The sequence below is a fragment of the Salvelinus sp. IW2-2015 genome, linkage group LG31 (genome assembly GCF_002910315.2).
Source record: "Salvelinus sp. IW2-2015 linkage group LG31, ASM291031v2, whole genome shotgun sequence".
Classification (NCBI taxonomy): Eukaryota; Metazoa; Chordata; class Actinopteri; order Salmoniformes; family Salmonidae; genus Salvelinus; species Salvelinus sp. IW2-2015.
In genome coordinates this window covers 13,907,759-13,932,716 of record NC_036870.1, presented here as the reverse complement: position 1 = coordinate 13,932,716, position 24,958 = coordinate 13,907,759, and the positions used below count along the sequence as shown (strand labels likewise).

Genomic DNA, 24,958 nt, shown 5'->3' with positions numbered 1-24,958 from the left:
TGCAGCAGGGATTTGGCCCACTCCTCCATACAGACCTTCTCCAGATCCTTCAGGTTTCGGGGCTGTCGCTGGGCAATACGGACTTTCAGCTCCCTCCAAAGATTTTCTATTGGGTTCAGGTCTGGAGACTGGCTAGGCCACTCCAGGACCTTGAGATGCTTCTTACGGAGCCACTCCTTAGTTGCCCTGGCTGTGTGTTTGGGTCGTTGTCATGCTGGAAGACCCAGCCACGACCATCTTCAATGCTCTTACTGAGGGAAGGAGGCTGTTGGCCAAGATCTTGCGATACATGGCCCATCCATCCTCCCTCAATACGGTGTAGTCGTCCTGTCCCCTTTGCAGAAAAGCATCCCCAAAGAATGATGTTTCCATCTCCATGCTTCACGGTTGGATGGTGTTCTTGGGGTTGACTCATCCTTCTTCTTCCTCCAAACACCGCGAGTGGAGTTTAGACCAAAAAAGCTCTATTTTTGTCTCATCAGACCACATGACCTTCTCCCATTCCTCCTCTGGATCATCCAGATGGTCATTGGCAAACTTCAGACGGCCTGGACATGCGTGGCTTGAGCAGGGGGACCTTGCGTGCGCTGCGTATTTTAATCCATGACGGCGTAGTGTGTTTACTAATGTTTTCTTTGAGACTGTGGTCCCAGCTCTCTTCAGGTCATTGACCAGGTCCTGCCGTGTAGTTCTGGGCTGATCCCTCACCTTCCTCATGATCATTGATGCCCCACGAGTGAGATCTTGCATGGAGCCCCAGACCGAGGGTGATTGACCATCATCTTGAACTTCTTCCATTTTCTAATAATTGCGCCAACAGTTGTTGCCTTCTCACCAAGCTGCTTCCCTATTGTCCTGTAGCCATCCCAGCCTTGTGCAGGTCTACAATTTTATCCTTGATGTCCCTACACAGCTCTCTGGTCTTGGCCATTGTGGAGAGGTTGGAGTCTGTTTGATTGCGTGTGTGGACAGGTGTCTTTTATACAGGTAACGAGTTAAAACAGGTGCAGTTAATACAGGTAATGAGTGGAGAACAGGAGGCTTCTTAAAGAAAAACGAACAGGTCTGTGAGAGCCGGAATTCTTACTGGTTGGTAAGTGATCAAATACTTTGTCATGCAATAAAATGCAAATTAATTACTTAAAAATCATACAATGTGATTTTCTGGATTTTGTTTTAGATTACGTCTCTCACAGTTGAAGTGTTACCTATGATACAAATTACAGACCTCTACATGCTTTGTAAGTAGGAAACCTGCAAAATCGGCAGTGTATCAAATACTTGTTCTCCCCACTGTATAGTCAGGTTTGGACACCCTACTCATTCCAGGTTTTTCTTTATTTTTACTATTTTCTACATTGTAATAATAATAGTGAAGACATCAATACTATTAAATATCATATATAGAATCATGTAGTAACCAAAAAGTGTTAAACAAATCAAAATATATTTTATATTTGAGATTCTTCAAAGTAGCCACCCTTTGCCTTGATGACAGTTTGCACACTCTTGGCATTCTCTCAACCAGCTTCATATGGTAGTCACCTGAAATGCATTTTAATTAACAGGTGTGCCTTGTTAAAAGTCATTTGTGGTATTTCTTTCTTCTTAATGCGTTTGAGCCAATCCGTTGTGTGTGACAAGGTAAAGTTGGTATACAGAAGATAGCCTTATTTGGTAAAAGACAAATCCATATTATGGAAAGAACAGCTTAAATAAGCAAAGAGAAACGACAGTCCATCATTACTTTAAGACATGAAGGTCAGTCAATATGGAGAATTTTGAAAGTTTCTTCAAGTGTAGTCGTAAAAACCATCAAGCGCTATGATGAAACTGGCTCTCATGAGGACCGCCACATGAAAGGAAGACCCAGAGTTACCTCTGCTGCAGAGGATAAGTTCATTAGAGTTACTAGCCTCAGAAATTGCAGCCCAAATAAATGCTTCACAGAGTTCAAGAACAGACACATCTCAACATCAACTGTTCAGAGGAGACAGAATGCCAAGAGTGTGCAAAGCTGTCACCAAGGTAAAGGTGGCTACTTTGAAGAATCTCAAACATAAAATGTATTTTTTGATTTGTTAACACTTTTTTGTACTACAATGATTCCATGTGTTATTTCATAGTTTTGATTCTTCACTATTATTCTACAATGTAGAAAATAGTAAAAATAAAGAAAAACCCTGGAATGAGTAGATGTGTCCAATCTTTTGACTGGTGCTGTGTGTATATATGCAGTACCCGTCAAAAGTTGACACACCTAATCATTCAAGGTTTTTCTTCATTTTTACTATTTTCTACATTGTAGAAGAAGCTGCAATGCTGCTTAAAAACCCAGCAGCATTGCAGTTTTGACACAAACTGGTGCACATGCACTTACACCATTCAACGGCACTTCAATCTTTGTCTTGCCCATTCACTCTCTGAATGGCACACATACACAATACATGTCTCTATTGTCTCAAGGCTTAGAAATCCTTCTTTAACCTGTCTCCTCCCCTTCATCTACACTGATTTTTAAAGTGGATTTAACAAGTGACATCAATAAGGGATCATAGCTTTCACCTGGTCAGTCTATGTCATGGAAAGAGCAGGTGTCCTTAATGTTTTGTACACTCAGTGTATAAATGGTTGTGGGTTTGATTTCCTTAAGGGATTAGTATAATGTGTAAGGCTCAAAATAAGTTATGTCTTCTATGTAGCACATTTTAAACATCTTCCAAATGCCTGTTTTTAATTCAGTCAGGATCATTATGAGATGATGAGACGATAATATGGGGGTCATACGTGCTGGTCTTACAATGCATTATACCTGAAGGTGATGCCAAATGTTGAGCGTTCAAAGAAAGCAAAGGAGTGATACACGATGGGCTTTACACATTTTTCACAAAGATGGCCACACTGAGAGCATAAATAAAATAATTATTGCAACAATAATTGTCATACCTTATGATTGTCTAACAAACTCTGAAATCTCTGGTGAGGTGGACAGCAGGGTTGGGATTAATTCAACAAATTACATTCTAATTAAATTCCCTGTAAATTCAATTCAAATTCCAGGTTAGTCTTTGAATTCAGAGAAAATTCAATCCCTCCAAGTTCCAATGTTATGTTATTAAAAAAAATGTAATTGCCAATTCAATATTATCCCCAACAATTCCACAAATTCCAATTAAATTCCCTCAGGCTGTTAGACTGAACATGTCATTGTTCAGACAGTGTACTGTAGTTATACTGGACATAGAAATACAACTTTAAATAATTTTAAAACAACTCCTGCGGTCAATTTTTGATACTAAGTGCATTAACTGTGAAATGTACAAATATTCAATTACATTTTTTTACAATTCCAATTCAAACACACTAATTCCAATTCAATCATAATTCCATAACTTGAAAATTGTCAAACTTTAATTGAATTCAATGTAAATTCTCCGCTTCGTGAGTAAAATCAAGTGTTACATTTTGAATTTCAAATTAAATTGCAATTGACCCCAACCCTGGTGGGCAAAACAGACACAGCCGACTGGAACATTTTTTATTTTTAAATATGTTGTGGGTACAAGGGTTTTATTGAATGTGTTCCTCTTTCTTCCTCTCTTTCTTTTTCCTCTCTCTCTCTCTTTCTGTCCTTTTAACTTCCCTTTCCTTGTTCATTCTCTCAACCTCTTGTTTGAACTCTGTCTCTTTCTCTCGTTCTCTATTATTCTTGATCTCTTTCTCCTTTTCTGTCAGGATTGAACATTGCATACCTGAACCAAGGAGGGGTTGGGGCCCACAAGGGCTCCAGCTTAGCTGACCGCCAGAGGGAGTACCTGTTGGACATGATCCCGCCGCGCTCCATATCACAGTCCATCAACGGACAGAAATGAACCCCCCCTTTGTCCCCACCCTCCCAATCCCCACCCCAAGGACCACCTTCAACTCCCCCCCGCCACCATGCCCTCACAAAAAAAAAACTTGACCACCTCCCCCACCCCATTGCATGCAGTGCCTGTCCGTGTGCCTACCTAAACTAACCCATGAGAAACGACACAATCAGCCTGAGAAACGACACAATCAGCCAGACAAAAGACAACCAAACTGTCAGTGCATCTTCTCGACTTTCTTACTATAGCAAAATTATTTCGAAGACTCAAATAATTTGTACTACTATTATTGCCGTTGTTACTATTATTATTATGATAACTGTTACCGCTTCAGTTACTATTACTCTTATTAAGCTTTTTTATTGTTATGCTACGTAGAGCGCCTTTCAGTTCATACCTTTACTTTTATTTATTTGGGGGGGGGGACTAATGCAGGGTTGCTTTAGGATATCATTGTTTTTCTTTTGGCATAATTGTATTTTAGTTACTCCCCTTCTACACTCCATATGTATGGTTCTTTAGTTTTCAAAATGTTTAAAGCCACCTTCTGTTATGGATTGGATTCTTGTGAAGTTTCAACGCAGCAAAAGAGATGGACATATCGCTATGTAAGAGGGCGATCATGTGGAATGAACCGGATCTAACTGGACACTGGTCCAATGACTGACTGCCCTGCTTTGAGTCGACCAGCAAAGATGACGGATCATGACCAGGAAGCACTATTCATATTTTTATTTGACACAGTATTAATGGAAGCGAGAAAATTCAGAAAGTACGCACTAAGGAGCAGATAGGTTTTAAAAAATCTATGAACTAAGCACAGGAAAGTCCACCGGTGTTTGCGGTGAGAAAAAATACCTGCCATGTCACCGGTGGAGGCAATGGTCTGCATAGAGAAGGAGCTTGGCAGCCATTTTGGACTGTGGCGTATCGTCCCATCTCACTGCTTGGCACAGGCCTGAAAATGGGGTCATGAAAGCTGCCCCCAAGATTCTCCATTGCCCCTCAATGCCTTCACTTTCAGAGTATGCAGAGACTTCAAACCTTTCTAAACCCAACTGTTCCTTATGGTACCGTGAGGGAAATGGAGAGGACTCGAGCAGGAGGTGGCAGTGGCATGTTATTTGTTTTCTTGTTGTTGTAGGCTTTCTTGATGAGTTTATTTTTATTTTTCGCCGTCTCCTGTAGAAAAGGCTGCGTATCTGTGAGATACTTGTCCCAGGAGACGATAACTATCAAAAAATAGTGAACAGATTGAAACTATTCAAATATCTATATGGATTATGTATTGATGGCTAGCTTGAGAGAAAGGAGACTGATATGGATTTATCTAGAAAATGGGAGAGATGGATCAATCATCGTGTTCAGGCAATGCACACGAGATGCCTCATTCTCGAGGAGCACTTTTCTTATTATGAATAAAATAAAAATAAAAGGTTAAAAATGTAATAATGTTATAATTCCCAGGTACCCCAAGGTGTGGATGTCATCCGATTGTCTACAAGAGAGTCGGGAGAGAGACCATTGTCCAGAGTGTTCATGTGGACTGTATCAGACGACATTCAATTGGTTAACCCTCTTATCTTTTCAATGATTTGAACAGGTTTGTTAACGCTGGCACTGACACCAAATTGTTTTTATCCTTTTTTTGCCCCCCATTGTCCTTTGGGGCATCGGTCATACAAGCATGGTCTCTCACGCCTGTCAACACTCTTTTACCACTGCCACACACATTTCACCAGCAGCACTTTCTATGTTTGTTTTTCGGTTTGGTTTTGAAGTTAAGTTTGCTACACGTCATACAATACATTAAAGCAGTGTTCAGTAAATATGCAGTATTACTCCGAGAGAGGTCGACCAGCAGATCTTCAATCAGTTTGGGGTTTGTCTCGTTGGCCAAAGAGATACGTTTTTACATGTGTGTCCGTGTAGAAGCTATAGGGGGTTTATGGCTAGTCTTGGGAAGAMCAGACAGGACTTTTAGTTTGTGCTAGGTTCAGCGTCACAGTTTTCAGTCTTTCGGGCTTTTAGAGGATTGTTGCATTATTTACTGCTATAACCTATCTTTGCAATTTCACCTCTCACTATATCAGGAGTTTAGGTCAACCGTTGAATGACATAAAACATTTGCCCCTGTAGGCCATGGGCTCAACAGCGTATTATGTCAGTTTTTGGTCAAATAGGTTATAGAATAAAGGGTTAGGGCACATCACCATCCCAATGGCCATAGAGAGACTTAAGTAAAGCCAAAGGACCATCGAAAGACCCAATGGAAACACTGCAATAATATTGGCACTTAAAAATGTCTGACCTGTATTGTTCACTGGCCTCAAGAAAGAGTTTGGGGTTTTTCACCATCTTATGCACTGACAACCTGTATGGTTTGGTTGTGAGATTATGACCAACACTGTTAGAGTGGAAGCTATGAGGAGCTGAACCAACAAGGTAATCTACTGATTTGGATCAATCTCATGATAGTTAACACTACTATCACTGGGTGTGTGCAGTTTGGCAGGCCTGCCATGACGGGCTTACATTTAGTCCTACGGCAGAGTAGTCTGAAGATTGCATACAAGCTCTGCCCACTGGAAACACAGATTTGGTGTGTCAAGTGCACTCATGCAGTGGCCTATGAAATTTCAAGTTCCCTTTCCTAGTTCTCGTAAGTTATTTATACTGAACACACACCAAGTCATTATGAAACTACCTTGGGTTTGATTGGCAGGTGCAATATGTAGATGTGAATGGAAGTTTACATTCAGAAGAGAGTTTTTTTGTTGCTTATACAATTGTCAATCAATTCCCACTTTTGTGGTTGGTTAGTATAGGATGTCATAAAAAAAATGTTTGTTGGGGTACATTTTCTTTCCCACCCCATCATATATTTGATTTGGCTGTCTCATTTTTTTCCCTATGTCCTCTTGCTACAAAGCTGGACTTGTATATTGAAGATCCTTTCTCTCTCTTGCAGACTGTAATAGATGAATCCACACACCTTGGTAATTTCAACCAATCTTTTTTCTTTTTTTAAATGTCAAATGTTTTAGGGTTTTTAAATGTCATTCTTCTATTTCTGATGTCTCAATTCAGTTAATTTTTTGTTTTGTTTGTAATGTTTTAAGTTTTCAAGAAAAAATAAAAACAATAATTAAACAACATTTTATTGACTGAAATAAAAAATGACACGATATTTGCTAGGTCAGAAGTAATAATGACTTATTGTACATAAGCTTTTTTTCTCCCTTCAAAAAAAAATGGTATATTGTGTAGAAAAGCAAACAAAAAGCCATGAATATAGTGAAGCTTGTCATTTCGTTTTGTGATCACTGTGTATTATTGTGTAACAAATGTGCAAAATGTATGGGATTATTATTCTCTTATTTTTTTTACACATTTTCTCCCTGGATGTATTTTTTTGTTGTTGTAGTAAGTAGTGTTTGCTGGAAAAGTGGTCATTGTTCTGATGGAGTTAGATCCATTCCACATGCTTCGAGCGTGAAGAATGTCAAGTTCACGTATGTTTGTTGTATGTTCTATTAGAAACTCAACACTGTTCAGTGTATTTCTTACTTTGGTTGAGCCCATGCAGACTTCATGTGTGAGGATGTGGCATGGATCAAAGCGCTGACGGACAGTACTACCCCGGGATGGTCATCAAATCCACAGATCTCTCTGTGTTTTGTTGACTTCAATTTCTGTACTGAACTACAGGGCTACCCATGTCTGAAATGACAAGTTAAAACATGTACATTTCCTTTGCTTTCTTCCATATTTCTATTAATATGAAAATGTGACATTTTGTAATGCTCATGTTTTCCATTGGAACATATAAATTGTCTAAATTGTCTTTTTTTTTTTAAGTATTTGTTTTTAATCTAGTGTGCTAGGAGCTGTTGGAGATGAGTGAAATATTGCCCTCATCACCATTTTGTTCTGGTCAACATCTGTTTTGGGGGAATTTTCATGGCGTTATCAAACTGACAATACTGTATATTGACTGCCATATAAGTGAGTTAAAAAAGAATGGGGTTGTGACTAAAACATTTTAAGGCAGATAAAGCTGCCCATCAGGACAGTGTTAGTTATGGGGTTTACTAATCGTGATGTCATTCTGATGGAGGACTGATCACATTTCCTGGCTACACAAATTTATAATATTATTTTATTGGTATAATTTCATTTACTCTTGGCATATTAGTTATTGTTGGAAATACAGGTAACTTTTTGAAGGGGAGGGAGGGGGGGATTTATTGCAAATCATTTTCTAAATTTGATGTGAATATGCTGAAATCTTTTCTTTTTATACATATAAAATTAACTGCAATTCCTCAGTTTGAACATTGCATAATGTTGATGTTGTATATTACATTTGTGAGAAAAAAATGACATTGATAATGACTCAATCTGTATCAATTGAATGGACATTGGGGAATGGATGAAAACATTAAAATGAATTTTGATCCTATAAAAAAAAGCCCTTTTTGTTTTATTTTGATTTCAAATGTAAATCCTGACCTTTTGCACATACTTAATATTTAAATGTCTTCAAATATATATAAAAAAAAATAAAAAAAATATTGATGCTGTTTGAAAACTGCCAGTTGATTAATAATGATTATGCATTGACTGAAAAAATAAGCTAATTTTGGAGGAAATAACTTTGTAATATTTATCTCTTGCAAGCTATGTTTAATAAAGGATGGAACGATTTACTTCTGTAGTGTGACTTGTGCTCTGTTAAAGGAAATATCCCCAGTATTTCCTGTGAAGTCACTATAGGGGTAGATGTGAAATGTAAAGTAATTATTTGGCATTACATACCATTTAAGAGTCTAACCTTTTCAGCAACACAAGCACAAAGCTAACAGGCAAATCTAAAATTCACTCCGAACTAAACACCACACCCTTACTTTCTCAAACAATCGTAAATCATTGTACATAAGCCATTGGCAAATAACAAAATACGCTAGGAATAATAGTGCCATCAGGTGGCAGCACTGGCCGAGCTATTTGGGGGCGAATGAGAAAAGCATCAATGTCTTGTAGGCTGTTTTTCCTTATTGCCCAGACAGAAGAATGAATTAATAACAATTACTACATTTTTGTCTATGATATGGCTCACCACAACTGCTAAAAAACACTAACACATTTTTTAGGGGAAATTGTGTCATTGTAGATTAAATTGGAAACGATCATTCTATATCAGTACTTGGCAGTAGGGCGGAACAATTCCTCACAGAATATGTTTCATGAGACATTCAAGGCTGACGGAACACACGTTTACTCCAGTTGAAAACATCCGGCAGTCTGCACGTGTGGGTTTATTCCTAAAATGTTGAATGTTCTACAGTATAAGCAACATATGTATTATAGCCTGCAGTTTATTAGAAGGCTCAACCTGCAAGCTTAATCGTTAGCTTCATCGCTATCAAACCATTTAGGTAACGTTAAGTGGAAACAATACCATGCCAGAATGACCCTTAGCGGTGAAATATAGCTAGCTAGCTTGAATGCCAGCCAATACTAATGTTAGTTAGCTGGCTATACAACAACCACAATGCTGCACTGGATGGCAGTTAAAATATCACGGCTAGCTAGATATTTTGCCTGCTAAAAAATGTGATGTAATCATGTGTGAAATTAACTCTCGAGAACTCAGGCCCATACAGCAGTCAGTAGGGCAAGGGTGAAATGCAATAGCTACTGTAATTAGCTTTCCTATTCTGTATGGACTCCCATGTGGTTATTGAGTGCTAGCTACCTGACTAGTTACTAGCAATCTATAAACAGGTAAATTGGGGCCCAAGTGTTGGGAGCCCTGTCTCAAATGCTAGTTAGATATCCACAATACTGGCTGTTATGTGCGTTTGTGTTTGTTAGGCTACTATCAGTTTTCTTTCATGCATTTAGCTACAGACTCATCACCATGGCTGGAAGAGGCAGGGGTCGTGGAAGGGGTCAGATGACCTTCAACCTGGAGGACTTGGGCATAGGAAGGGGAGACAGCCTGCCCCCCACCACCTTTAAGCCCTCACCCCTCTTCCCCGTGAGTGTGCACATGGAGTCAGGGCTTGTAACATAGCCTAGACTTACCTTGCCACTGTTGCTTATAGTGCTCTTGTCTTGAGCGTCACAAAATTAAAATAATTACAGTTATCTAATATTACTAGTAATGTAATGGAGACATGTTTTGTTTTTCTCTTAGAGGCATTTTTTCTCTCTGAGGTACAATATCATTTGTATGGACACTGACTGGTTTAAACACACAATATTGCCTACCATCCTCTAACTGGGTTGCAGTATTTTGAAATACTGTATAGTAATTTAAATGTWGTAATGTCTTTGCTTACTGCTAGTGTTGTGGCGCTATAACAACCCAGCCTCTTGATCTGTCCCCCCTCCTTAACCTCAGCCCATGCCAGTCCAGCCTGTGCCCCTGCAGACAGGAGAGGAGGTGGAGTACATGCTGGCTCTGAAACAGGAACTGAGGGCTGCCAACAAGACCCTGCCCTTCTACATCAGACGGGCCGCTCCCAAAAGAGGTAAGCCAGCACACACAGGATTGAAAGTAGAGTTAGCGATGCACAAAGTAAAGGGCAATATCAGGCCAATTTCCGCAAACAAGTAAGGGCATTGAAGCGTGAGGCTCTGCCATTTTGGTCCCATAGCTATCACGTTGTAGCTATTGAATTGCACATGCACAACTACTCTGATACTCGGTGAGTGCATTGTCTTGCATCGCGCTCATCTGCAACATCTGCGGTGCTGCTCGTTGTAATGTCATATTGCCGAGTTTCATTTTAAGGGGTGGAGAAATCGTAGAATGTTATTAACCGTGATTGAGCTAAGTTCCAAAGTCATATGGTTAATGTTATTTGTAAACTTTTAAAGAAAATTGCAAGTTTTTGTTATGTCATTTGTCGCGCGTGAAATAATTTCGTAAGACTCGAAAGTATGCATCTTAGAAATAGTTTTCACATACAATGTGTATATGTCTGAACTCAATCAAATACGCTTCCCAAAATGTATAAGATTGCTGAAATACAACCTTTGTTTTTGATTGGCAAATTTCAAAAATGTTCAAAGTCCCTTTAGGTAGCCAATTTATCAGCTGTCCATGTAAACCGGATTGTAAGGGCAAAGCATGTAAATGTTTAAATCAATCTATTATATTATCAAAGTATTCACAATAATCGGGTTATTGAATGCATGTAAAAGTACCCAGTTATGATGGATGTTAATGTATGTCAGACAAATGGTATAGAAGGTTTTGTAATGGAGTGTTATACTTGTTTTCCCTTGCTGGTATTATATGAATAGGACATTATTAGTTGTAATTATGCTGGTGTTTCCATTGTAGATGTCGATCGCTACTCTGATAAGTACCAGAGCGGAGAGCCCAAGGACAGTGCCATCGAGTGGAGCCCAGGTGAGTGATGATGGGCTGGTTTGTGGAAATACTGGGGGTTAGAATCTGCACCCAACTGATCACAGAACAGTTGTTTCTTTCATAAACTATTTAGTTCTCTGTGCCACTTTCCTGCTGCTAGTAGTCTTCAGTGGCAACTCCTAGCCAGGCTGTCGGTCCTTTTTCTGGTGCTTTCTTTTGATGCAGTGTTGGTATATGTCCAGCAGATGGTGCCAGACAAGTCCATTTCTGGTCTGAATTTATCTGATTTTTAATCTTGTGCTGTGGTGTCATTATTCCTTATACTGTGAATAAGATCCATTATGGTGTATTTTTCTGTGTTAACATGTTTCTCTTTTTCTATGGTTCTGTTTCAGACTGGAGCAGATTACCTAAAGAGCTTTGCATTAAAGTGAGGAAGCCTCTGGCTAAAAGTGAGTACTTTGTCTGAAAGGCCTTGAGATTTGTGTGTGGAATTCAAACTTTGTGGAAGCCATGTATTGTTTTCAATTGAGAATTTTCTTTCCCAGATACTCAATAAGTGAACTTTCATCAACATATTTTCTTAGCTACTTACTTTGGCCTTTGAATTCCTTGCGAAACAATTTTGAACCGCTTCCCACCCCTTCTGTCAAGGGCTGTAACCAGGGTTTGAGTTTTAGTGAGGTCCGTTAAAAAAAACGTTGAAATGCTATTTGGTGAACAGCAAAAATGACCCCAGCCATTCTCAACTTGGCTGCTGTAGGTTCGTTCACCTCAGTCGTTCTACAAACACATGGCCTATTAGTTTTATAATTGTAATGTTATGTGAGAAATCGTTCACACTGACATGTAGCGTCAGGGACGAAATGAAAACGTATGGCATTTTACAACTTTGTTTGCATGTTAATCTAGGCCTATAGGGAAGATAGGCCATGTGAAGATGTTCATATTCAAACATATCATACTTTTTGTAAGTTCTTATCTTGTTTGATAAGATAAGTACAGATTTTCTGAGGCCCAAGTTTAGGAAGCACTGTAGTAACTTCTCTCTCTGCTTGCTTCCTCTCTCTCCTCTGCTACCTCCTGCATGAATTGCAGCCTGCCCCAGCCTCAACACTGAGTGCCACATGCCCACATCACTGTCTGTCTCAGTAGCCTACTCTCTGTAAATGAAACCTATTATGAGAACGTATTGGTGTATCGTTTGCTCCTGCTGAGGTAGGATGAAGTAAGAAGCTAAGTAATACTAGCCAGAGACCTTCAACGTTACTGCAATAGAAGTCTCTGCCGGCAGCTAGCCACCTAACTGACTGACATAAGTGACTGTTTACCAGTTGTGCATTATCCGAGAGTCCGTTTTTGTTTGGGGGATGTTTGTAGATACGAACAGAGTCGCGAGACGGTTTTAAAATMGCCTTTTGTCCGAAATCTCACAAACGCACTTTCAGCAGCATCTCTTCTTGTTTACTTGAACTGACTGTGGGCTGGGGTAGTTTGTTTCACGTCTCAGGCCCTCGGTCTGTGCAGCGAGAGGGCGGAATTAACCGTTTGAGAGAGTAGTGAATGCGCTGCTATAAAAGCAAATCCGGGAGGCATATCCGGGGGACGCAGGTGAACATAATGAACAAACCACTGTTCATGATTCCACTCGTTCGCAAAGAGGCAGGCACAATTAGAACGTTGTCAGATAAAAAATAAGCATTCTGAGTTTTAATCAACGCTTGGAGCAATATTTAGATGTTGGCCCATAATAAATTATCTTTATTGTGTACAAAATACTCTAAGTATACAAAACAATAAACATAGACTGACCAGGTGAAAGCTATGATCCCTTATTGATGTCACTTGTTAAATCCACTTCAATCCGTGTAGATGAAGGGGAGGAGACAGGTTAAAGAAGGATTTTTAAGCCATGAAACAATTGAAACATGGATTGTGTGTGTGTGCCATCCAGAGGGTTAATGGGCAAGACAAAATATTTAAGTGTCTTTGAACGGGGTATGGTAGTAAGTGCCAGGCGCACTAGTTTGTGTCAAGAACTACAACGCTGCTGGGTTTTTCACGCTCAACTGTTTCCTGTGTGTATCAAGAATGGTCCACTACCCAAAGGACATCCAGCTATACTCAGTATATACAGTGCATTCGGAAAGTATTCAGACCCCTTCCCATTTTCCACTTTTTGTTACCTTACAGCCTTATTCTCCAGAGGACCTCTGTCAGAGTGACCATCTGGTTCTTGGTTACCTCCCTGACCAAGGCACTTCTCCCCCGATTGCTCGGTTTTGCCAGGCGGCCAGCTCTAGGAAGAGTCTTGGTGGTTCCAAACTTCATCCATTTAAGAATGATAGAGGCCACTGTGTTCTTGGGGACCTTCAATGCTGCAGACATTTTTTGGTACCCTTCCCCAGATCTGTGCCTCGACACAATCCTGTCTCAGAGCTCTACGGACAATTCCTTTGACTTCAAGGCTTGGTTTTTGCTCTGACATGCACTTTCAAATGTTGCACCTTTATATAGACAGGTGTGTTCCTTTCCAAATCCTGTCCAATTGAATTCACTTCAATCAAGTTGTAGAAACATCTCAAGGATGATCAATGGAAACAGGATGCATCTGAGCTCAATTGTGTGTTGTGTGTGTGTGTGTGTGTGTGTGTGTGTGTGTGTGTGTGTGTGTTAGAGGTGACCGATTATGATTTTTCAACGCCGATACCAATATGAAGGACCAAAAAAAGCCGATACCGATTAATTGGCCGATTTAATTTGTACTTTTTTAAAATTTGTAATAAGGACAATTACAACAATACTGAATGTACACTTTTATTAACTTAATATAATACATCAATCAAATAAATATCGCCTCAAATAAATAATGAAACATTTCAATTTGGTTTAAATAATGCAAAAACAAAGTGTTGGAGAAGAAAGTAAAAGTGCAATATGTGCCATGTAAGAAAGCTAACGTTTAAGTTCCTTGCTCAGAACATGAGAACATATGAAAGCTGGTGGTTCCTTTTAACATGAGCCTTCAATATTCCCATATAAGAAGTTTTAGGTTGAGGTTATTATAGGAATTATAGGACTATTTCTCTCTATACCATTTGTATTTCATATACCTTTGACTATGGATTGTTCGTATAGGCACTTTAGTATTGCCAGTGTAACAGTATAGCTTCCGTCACTCTCCTCGCCCCTACCTGGGCTCGAACCAGGAACACATCGACAACAGCCACCCTCGAAGCAGCGTTACCCATCGCACCACAAAAGCCGCAGCCCTTGCAGAGCAAGGGGAACAACTGCTCCAAGTCTCAGAGCGAGTGACGTTTGAAACGCTATTAGCGCGCACCCCGCTAACTAGCTAGCCATTTCACATCGGTTACACCAGCCTAATCTCGGGAGTTGATAGGCTTGAAGTCATAAACAGCGCAATGCTTGAAGCATTGCGAAGAGCTGCTGGCGAACGCACGAAAGTGCTGTTTGAATGAATGCTTACGAGCCTGCTGCTGCCTACCGCCGCTCAGTCAGACTGCTCTATCAAATATCAAATCATAGACTTAATTATAACATAATAACACACAGAAATACGAGCCTTAGGTCATTAATATCCCGTGTGGCTCAGTTGGTAGAGCATGGCGCTTGCAACGCCAGGGTTGTGGGTTCTTTCCCCACGGGGGGACCAGGATGAATATGTATGAACTTTCCAATTTGTAAGTCGCTCTGGATAAGAGCGTCTGCTAAATGACTTAAATGTAAATGTAAATGTAATATGGTCAAATCCGGAAACTATAATTTCGAAAATAAAACGTGTATTCTTTCAGTGAAATACGGAACCGTTCCGTATTTTATCTAACGGGTGGTATCCATAAGTCTAAATATTCCGGTTACATTGCACAACCTTCAATGTTATGTCATAATTACGTAAAATTCTGGCAAATTAGTTCGCAACGAGCCAGGCGGCCCAAACTGTTGCATATACCCTGACTCTGCGTGCAATGAACGCAAGAGAAGTTACACAATTTCCCTAGTTTAATATTGCCTGCTAACCTGAATATCTTTTAACTAAATATGCAGGTTTAAAAATATATGCTTCTGTGTATTGATTTTAAGAAAGGCATTGATGTTTATGGTTAAGTACATTCGTGCAACGATTATGCTTTTTTTCACAAATGCGCTTTTGTTAAATCATCCACCGTTTGGCGAAGTTGGCTGTCTTTGCTAGGAAGAAATAGTCGTCACAGTTCGCAACGAGCCATGCAGCCCAAACTGCTGCATATACCCTGACTCTGTTGCACAGAACGCACGAGAAGTGACACAATTTCCCTAGTTAAAAGAAATTCATGTTAGCAGGAAATATTAACAAAATATGCAGGTTTAAAAATATATACTTGTGTCAATTAGCCTATCAGAAATTTKTAAAGCCATGACATCATTATATGGAATTTTCCAAGCTGTTTAAAGGCACAGTCAACTTAGTGTATGTAAACTTCTGACCCACTGGAATTGTGATACAGTGAAATAATCTGTCTGTAAACGATTGTTGGAAATATTACTTGTGTCATGCACAAAGTAGATGTCCTAGCCGACTTGCCAAAACTGTAGTTTGTTAACAAGAAATTTGTGGAGTGTTTGAAAAACGAGTTTTAATGATTCCAACCTAAGTGTATGTAAACAACCGACTTCAACTTTGTATATATATAGAGATAGATAGATAGATATATATATCTATGTAGATACATTTATTAGAAGTGTATGTAAACGTCCGACTTCAACTGTGTATATATAGATATAGATATATATATAGATACATTTATTAGAAAAAAATTCACGAGGTCCTGACCTCTGTGTTCTCATATGTAGTTACGGCCATACTTCTGTCTTGTGCCATTTGTTGCCATGTCTGTTCTCCTTTTTTATTTATTTACTTTTAGGTTAACCTTCATGTTCCGTTCTTCTCTTCTAGGACATCCACCCCAAGTTAAACAGCCAAAGAAACCTCTTGTGGGAAAAGAGGAGATTCTCACCAAGCTGGAGGTAGGATACTACAAAAATTACTAACCTTTCTTCGAAAGGCTAGAGATCATACATTTATTCCTTTTAGTTACTGCTAATTAAGGGAGATTTGCATATACCGTGCTCTGGTTTTGATGTTTCGTGGAAATTCCCACCCTTCAGACTCTCGAAAAGAAAGAAGAGGCGGTGAACTCTGAGGAAGAGGAAGACGGGGAGAAAAAGAAGACYAACGAGGAAGAAGAACAGGCAGAGGAAGAGGAATTCGAGGAAGACTTTGAAGAGGTAAGGGGTATTGACGACTGATGTGGCCCATTTACGTTTTGTAACCCTCTCCTCTTTGAACCTGATTGTTATGGTCAGGGTTTTAGTGGTAAAAAAATGGGTGAAATGCCAGTTGAGATAATGGGCGGCGAGTAACACTGATGCTAACAACACTCGTTTATCATAATAGCTACTCAAATACTATTCACAAAATATATAAGTGCATAAACGGTGTTTAAGGTGTGTTTAGGCTCCATAAAATCCCCACCTTCTCATCAGAGGTCCATTAGCTGATAATAGCCGTCTTTTGGTCGCTAAAACCCCCCCATAAAAGCCGAAAATAAAAACATTGCCGGACACATTGTCCAGCAGAAAATATCCTGATGAAAATCCATATCTTCTTATAGTCACTTTGGCTATGCATGGAGATTGGTTCAGGTTGTCTTTCAATCATCAGTCGATTATTCCTGTCTGTCTTGAGCTCGCGCTCTTGCTTGCAAACTTGCCACATTTTATCAACTGGATCCGGCCTTCAGTTTCCCGTGCCATTGAGTTTGTGACAGACACGGCTGTATTTACTCAGGCCATAAGTGTTCTATGATGTTTTGCGAGATTCACCTCTCCAAATGAGGACTCACTGAAATGTCATACAAGTTCACAAAGGGGGAGTATTTTGATTAAGTAAGATGCCTTCCTCTAATATATGTTTGAATAGCTATGTCAAACATGCTAAAAACAGCTCAAATTWAACTAGCTAGCTACTATACCGAGAAGGTACAGACAAGTGGGGAAATGAAGCGACACTGAAACAGAGAATGTTGACAAGCCAGCGGGACCAAGGGAGATGTGCATTGTGCATAGAGCCATTGTTCACTTGGTAGGCTATCATTACTCCTTGCATAGCTCAATATTAATTGCAACCGACTCGATTCCATATGTGGTGTCATTTGGCAGTGGGGCACCCTTGCAAATTAAAATCTGGTCTTACCATGGGTCTCACAAGTTTTTCCTAATGGAAACGCTGCTTCTCATCTGCGTTCCAGGATACCGACTACATCATGTCTTACTTTGACAACGGAGAGGAGTTTGGAGGGGACAGCGACGACAACATTGACGAAGCTACTTACTGAGAGACCGTAAGAGTGCTGATAACACTAAATAGACTAGAAGAGGAGGCCTTAAGTAATCGTCCCTGTGGACGCAGTTACAGTATTTTAATTACTTGTGGAGTCATTGGCCATGGTAACAGACATTGAATGCCTGCTGCTATTCAGCCATGACAGGTATAGTCTAAAACATGTAACGAACAATATGCTGCTATCTGATAACCTAGGTCCAAGACATGGAAGGTGGTGACTGCTAGTGGAAACAGTTGCTCAATGTAGATGTCTAGAGCGAATACTCAGACTTGTTGTATGTGGTGGTTTAAAGTCCCAAAGATACTAACTAGTCATGCTGACAGTTCCCCTCTCTTCAGCTATGTTGAGGTAGTAATGGGAGCTGATTTATTTACAGGCCATTGTTGCCTTTTATAACTTTAATAATAGATTTTATGGTTTTAATTAACAAATAATGTGCAATTGCAGTGATAGGGTTTTTAGAGTAAAGGCATGTTTTAGAGAAAGGTAATTTAGCTTTTACAATTCCTTGGTGTACCAATCTTTGTTTTTTAAAGTGTATACGACAATCAAAGTTTTTAATTACAGTTTTCAATGTCTTAGCTAATCGAAAAATTACCTTTGTTCATTTTAAATATTTTATTTCTGTAATGTGAAATTTCTGTTATGCGAGTTGAACATTTGAAAGTGTTGAATTTGATTCTCTGAATACATTTTKAAGAACTCTAGCAAATAGTTGTGTTTTGTATCAGCCAGCAGATGGCATATTACTCCAAGGTAAATCAAGGGGCGGTTTATGTTCACTGTGTGTAGTTGGTAGGTTATGCAGCTCACAAAAAAAAAGTTATTCACCATTGCCAAGTAAAAGGCCATTTATAGTGGTGAGCTCCCAGAATGTTTCTTCTTCTATTTCTACCCTTGAAATGGTGTGATCCTCCATTTCATTGAACAAGGTTTAACATGTTGCCGTCAGCAGTGAAAATAAAACCCGAAGGGCAGAAAGTTTCCATTGCATGACTAGTTTTGAAAAAAGGCATTGTTTATTTGTTTACTCACACGTCTTCTGCTCTCTTACCATTTGGATTTTGASAAATTCTCTATCCAAACAACATCAATAACACTTAAACGGGGTGGCAGGTAGCCTCAAGGTTAAAGTGTTGGGCCAGTAACTTAAAGGTTGTTAGAATCCCAAAGCTGACAAGTTGAAAGATCTGTCGCTGTGCCCTTGAGCAAGGCACTTACCACTAATTGCTCTTGGGACGCTAGACAATGGTGACCCTGGCTGTGACCCCACTTCCTGCAGGTGTCTCAGGGGGAGTTTCTGTTACATACAGAAACAGGACAAATATAAGCCGTCCCCTCAAATAATAATAATTTTTATAAAAAACCATGTCTATTTTGCCGCTCGACAGTCTGTTTACTACTCATTTAATCATAATTTATAGATCGGCAGGTAAGGGTGCTGTCGAGCGGCTAAATGTGCTTTACCATTGGGCCATCAGATTTGCCACCAATGCTCCTTATAGGACACATCACTGCACTCCTCTGTAAACTGGTCATCTCTGTATACCTGTCGCAAGACCCACTGGTTGATGCTTATTTATAAAACCCTTTTAGGCCTCACTCCCCCCTATCTGAGATGTCTACTGCAGCCCTCATACAACACCCGTTCTGCCAGTCACTAGCGACTGGAACGAGCTGCAACAAACATTCAAACTGGACAGTTTTATCTCAATCTCTTCATTCAAAGACTCAATCATGGACACTCTTACTGACAGTTGTGGCTGCTTTGCGTGATGTATTGTTGTCTTTAACTTTTTGTGCTGTTTGTCCCCATTAATGTTTGTACCATGTTTTGTGCTGCTACCATGTTGTGTTGCTATCATGTTGTCATGTTGTGTTGCTACCATGCTGTGTTGTCATGTGTTGCTGCCTTGCTATTTGGTTGTCTTAGGTCTCTCTTTATATAGTGTTGTGTTGTCTCTCTTGTGATATGTTTTGTCCTATATTTATATAAATATTTTTTAATCCTAGCCCCCGTCCCTGCAGGAGGCCTTTTGGTAGGCCATCATTGTAAATAATAATTTGTTCTTAACTGACTTGCCTAGGTAAATAAATAAAAATGAAAAAGTCCTCAGCAGACAAGTGGGTTAAGACCTTGTGTGATTCATAATCATCCTCACACAGACCTGACGTGATCCAGACTAGCCTACTGCAGCTGCACTCCATCTCCTCTGCTGCTGGGTATAAATCAAGGAGGTATACCAAATGCCAAAGATATTCTTTGGTATTTTTGTTTGAGCCATAGCACTTGTCACGTTGTGCACGTATGCAAAATGTGCATGTATGCAAAAGTGTTAGCTTACATATTGGCATGGTTGTATCTGCAATCTAAGCATTCCCTCTGCAATTCCCTCATTAGAAGCTCTAGGGGCAACCTGGCTCCAGGGCTTCTCCTTTTCAAAGGCATGTTGAAAATGGGGAAATATGTTTTCATGTATTTGCTAAGGGAAGTGATACCCATTGCTACAGTGTTGGGACCTAGACCTGGGGTTAGTTCCTTTTTAGGAACCGAAGACTGTAGTCAGCATAGGCTGTGCGCAACAAATTGACCGCTTGTGTGTGTGTAAGCCCACTCTGCATAGCCCCCTGGCTGCCGTTTTAAAGCAGATACCCATAGACTTCCAGTCATTGCTCATTGGCTCGCAAAACTACCTCAACTTCCTTTGTACTGGACACATAGACATTATATTGACAAGTTAATCTTGTATCCCTTTAAGTCGACCAAATGTTTTGGGTGTGGACTTAAACATTTACAGTAGTCCTACAGTAGCAATGTGGGCTCCCGAGTGGCGCAGTGGTCTAAGGAACTGCATCTCAGTGCTTGAAGCGTCACTACAGACACCCTGGTTCGAATCCAGGCTGTATCACAACCGGCCGTGATTGGGAGTCCCACAGGGCTGCACACAATTGGTCCTGGTTTGGACGGGGCGAGGGCCTAATTGTAAATAAGAATTTGTTCTTAACTGACTTGCCTAATTAAATAAAAAAAATACTTCCTTTCACCCAAGGTGTGGAAAGACATGTACAGCACAACTTCCTCAGGAATTTGCATGAACTAACCAGTTGAGCAGCACATGTTGCTTCAGATAAGGTTAACTTAGCATTGTATTGCCTATGGTTATGTGGTTTAGCCTGAGCTAAGGAGTACAGTTCATCCAAAGTAATAGTTGCTGCAGTCTACTTGGCTTTCAGTTCAAGTTATCTAGTGTCACGTCTGAAAAGCGCAGCCTAAATTGAGTAATGTWATAGGATGAGTTTCACATTATTAAGCATGTACAGTGGGGAGAACAAGTATTTGATACACTGCCGATTTTGCAGGTTTTCCTACTTACAAAGCATGTAGAGGTCTGTAATTTTTATCATAGGTACACTTCAACTGTGAGAGACGGAATCTAAATCCAGAAAATCACATTGTATGATTTTTAAGTAATTAATTTGCATTTTATTGCATGACATAAGTATTTGATCACCTACCAACCAGTAAGAATTCCGGCTCTCACAGAAACTGTTAGTTTTTCTTTAAGAAGCCCTCCTGTTCTCCACTCATTACCTGTATTAACTGCACCTGTTTGAACTTGTTACCTGTATAAAAGACACTGTCCACACACTCAATCAAACAGACTCCAACCTCTCCACAATGGCCAAGACCAGAGAGCTGTGTAAGGACATCATGGAAAAAATTGTAGACCTGCACAAGGTGGGATGGGCTACAGGACTAGGCAAGCAGCTTGGTGAGAAGGCAACAACTGTTGGCGCAATTATTAGAAAATGGAAGAAGTTCAAGATGACGGTCAATCACCCTCGGTCTGGGGCTCCATGCAAGATCTCACCTTGTGGGGCATCAATGATCATAGAGAAGGTGAGGGATCAGCCCAGAACTACACAGCAGGACCTGGTCAATGACCTGAAGAGAGCTGGGACCACATCTCAAAGAAAACCATTAGTAACACCTACGCCGTCATGGATTAAAATCCTGCAGCGCACGCAAGGTCCCCTGCTCAAGCCAGCGCATGTCCAGGCCGTCTGAAGTTTGCCAATGACCATCTGGATGATCCAGAGGAGGAATGGGAGAAGGCATGTGGTCGATGAGACAAAATAGAGCTTTTTGGTCTAAACTCCACTCGCCGTGTTTGAGGAAGAAGAAGGATGAGTACAACCCCAAGAACACCATCCAACCGTGAGGCATGGAGGTGGAAACATCATTCTTTGGGATGCTTTTCTGCAAAGGGGACAGGACCACTGCACCGTATTGAGGGAGGATGGATGGGGCCATGTATCCCGAGATCTTGGCCAACAACCTCCTTCCCTCAGTAAGAGCATTGAAGATGGGTCGTGGCTGGGTCTTCCAGCATGACAAACGACCCGAAAACACACAGCCAGGGCAACTAAGGAGTGGCTCCGTAAGAAGCATCTCAAGGTCCTGGAGTGGCCTAGCCAGTCTCCAGACCTGAACCCAATAGAAAATCTTTGGAGGGAGCTGAAGTCCGTATTGCCCAGCGACAGCCCCGAAACCTGAAGGATCTGGAGAAGGTCTGTATGGAGGAGTGGGCCAAAATCCCTGCTGCAGTGTGTGCAAACCTGGTCAAGAATTACAGGAAACGTATGATCTCTGTAATTGCAAACAAAGGTTTCTGTACCAAATATTAAGTTCTGCTTTTCTGATGTATCAAATACTTATGCAAATTAATTACTTAAAAATCATACAATGTGATTTTCTGGATTTTTGTTTAGTCTCTCACAGTTGAAGTGTACCTATGATAAAAATTACAGACCTCTACATGCTTTGTAAGTAGGAAAACCTGCAAAATCGGCAGTGTATCAAATACTTGTTCTCCCCACTGTAGCTCATTTGTGCCTTCGCATACACAGACCTAACCCCTAGCAAAGATGTCCCCTCCTGTTGTTGTCAACTCAACGCATAGAGCTTGAGCGGGCGGCCTTCACATTCATAAGTTCAGTATGGGAACCATAGAGCCACAGCCAGCGGTAAACAAAGGCAAAGCTCTGTGGGCCTTTCTATTCATGGTGGCAGCCCCACCTACTGTCACATACACAGAAGGAGTGAAGGTGTCGGTGCTCCTTTGTCGGTTGGTCACACCACCATGAGTTCTATTTACACACCTGCATATCTCATCTGCTCTTTCTGCCGAATGACTCTTCGTTGTGCAACGTGTTTTTCTTCGAGGGAAGACGGTATACTATACATGTGTGACCCACGCACAGTTGTCTATAGATTGCACAGGATTGTTCTGGACACCATTTGTTTTAGAGTGAAACACCGCTTTATCAGGGGCTCTGTGCATGCAAAGGTGAAAAATGTATTCCATAAAACTCATCCTATGATCTTCGCTGAGTTGGTTCTGCAGTTATAATACTGCTGGGGATTAAACTGTTGTCATCTTTGACTCATGTAACTCTTTTGATTGAGGGAAATAATGTCATTGAGTTTATGATTAAATGTCACCAATTCAGTTTCATCACTTTATTGTGCATTTTATCCACTGTCAATACAGAAGAGATTCTATTTGATTACATTATTACCCAATTTGAGATTTAACCTAAATAGACGAGGACAAACAGCCTCTTGACTGATTCTGAAGAGTTTGTCGTCAAAATCACAGAATGCTCCTTCAAAACAAGGTTGTGTTAATTTGGCACCAAACAGAAAGGGAGTACCTGGGCTGTTGAGAGCAACACAAACGTTTGTTTTCCGTGGCAAAATATTTTCTGTTGCGTGTCCTGAATGAACATGACCGTGGACTTGTTCACCACACTCCTTCCATGGGTATCCCACTTTCTGGAATCGAGCCATGCTGCTCCCCCTTGAATCAGGGTCTTGGGACGTAACCAGAGAGGATTCTAGTGTCTGGCCAAGCAGGCGACAATTTACAGCTCTCGACAGCCCCTACATTTGAACTGCCTACAAGAATGTCAGCCTTATGGAGTGGAATGGCCTGTGGCCATAGTGCTGGCACCCCTTTTCACAACAAGCGACATCCTCCGGTTTTTACAAGGGCACACACTTATTTCTTTGTCCACAACCTAGTGTTTGAACCATATATAGGTTTGTCCCTGTTCCCCTCTGTCCCCTACCGTGCTAGTCCATTTTGTCAGTGTCTTCTACTGGGTTTATGTTTGGGTGCTATCTCAAAACATTTGTGAAAAGAATTGGTGGTTATTGATGCAAGCCTAACAGTGCAATAAGGCATGCTAAAAAAAAAGGTGAGCAATATCGCGTTTCCTCTTTAAGGGCGGAAGTGGTATTGCGTTTTGCCTTTTGTTTATGGTGGGAGAGAACATAGCTAGAACATTGTGTGCTGTGTACTCTACTGAATCCTTTGATGGGTGGGTGTCTGCAGAGAAAATGAACTCTTAGAAAAAATAGACTCATCAAACTTGTGTATAGGGACACGCAATGGAAAGTGCTTGTTAAGAGTGTGATAGTGCAATGCATCTGACTGTTTCATTCAATGTGTCATTGTGTTTTCCTAAGGATATGGCACAATATTGTGTGGCTGCAATGCTTCCCTATCTTTTCTATCACGACTGCTTTCCTTAGCAAGTGACTAAGACAACACATTTTTGCAACCTCTGATCAGATGTAGTAGATTTGTACAATGCTTGTTCAGTCAAATCTGTATCTGATGGTGCAATTCCACCATAATCTGCATGGGGGCAGTATACTCTTCTGAGCCATGTTCAAAACAGTTCATAGGAGGGGAACTTGTTGTTTGTCTCACTTTCTCCCGCCAACCACGGAAACAATGTGAGGTTATGCAACACATGTTGCTCTTTCTTTACTTAAAGTAATAACCATCATATGTAATCGAAAGAAATGCATTTGCTACAATATCTGTAGATATGTCTATACAAGGACGAAGGAGCAACCAACTCTAGCTGTAGTTGAGGTTCACTTGAATTATTTGTTACATTGAAGAAGTTTGTTATTGTGTCCTTCATGTTTCTTCCATTCTGTTCATTCAGCACACCGTATGTTTGTCTGCGTGGCAGTGCACAGGTGTTCATAAGCCACCATCAACTTTATGGCGGTTAGGGTGAATGTCTCTCTTGTTAAACAGTGGGTACAATCATTGATAATGAGACTGACAAGGGCAATCCGATGTGTGTGTGTGTTTTGTTTTTTGGCACAAAAGATCTACATGAAATCCTGGACAACATGAAAGGACACCCTGTATTTGTACTTCCTATTGGAGTAGTGGCACAAACTGAATGTCTGGTATCATACACAG

General features: G+C 40.5%; 2 protein-coding genes across 4 annotated transcripts in view; both read left to right on the top strand.

Annotated features, from left to right (window-relative positions):
- Window positions 1–8,581, top strand: part of LOC111955755 (transcriptional repressor p66-beta) — a 51,268-nt gene extending 42,687 nt beyond the window's left edge. For both annotated transcript variants that reach the window (XM_023976072.2, XM_023976071.2), the window contains exon 11: window positions 3,736–8,581. In XM_023976072.2, coding sequence (XP_023831840.1) covers window positions 3,736–3,872 — 137 coding nt within the window. In that variant the 3' untranslated portion in view covers window positions 3,873–8,581. The remainder of the gene's footprint in view (window positions 1–3,735) is intronic.
- Window positions 8,582–9,119: 538 nt separating this feature from the next.
- LOC111956151 (DNA-directed RNA polymerase III subunit RPC7-like) lies at window positions 9,120–18,403 on the top strand. Of its 2 annotated transcripts, none has more exons than XM_024134738.2 (8): window positions 9,120–9,184; window positions 9,780–9,915; window positions 10,282–10,411; window positions 11,230–11,298; window positions 11,655–11,711; window positions 16,217–16,287; window positions 16,429–16,548; window positions 17,571–18,403. In XM_024134738.2, the coding sequence occupies exons 2-8, from the start codon at window positions 9,796–9,798 to the stop codon at window positions 17,655–17,657; spliced, it is 654 nt and encodes a 217-aa protein (XP_023990506.1). In that variant the 5' UTR covers window positions 9,120–9,184; window positions 9,780–9,795; the 3' UTR covers window positions 17,658–18,403. The 2 variants fall into 2 exon arrangements, with proteins under 2 accessions (XP_023990506.1, XP_023832365.1); XM_023976597.2 differs by having other exon boundaries at window positions 9,124–9,310.
- The last annotated feature ends 6,555 nt before the right edge of the window (window positions 18,404–24,958 follow it).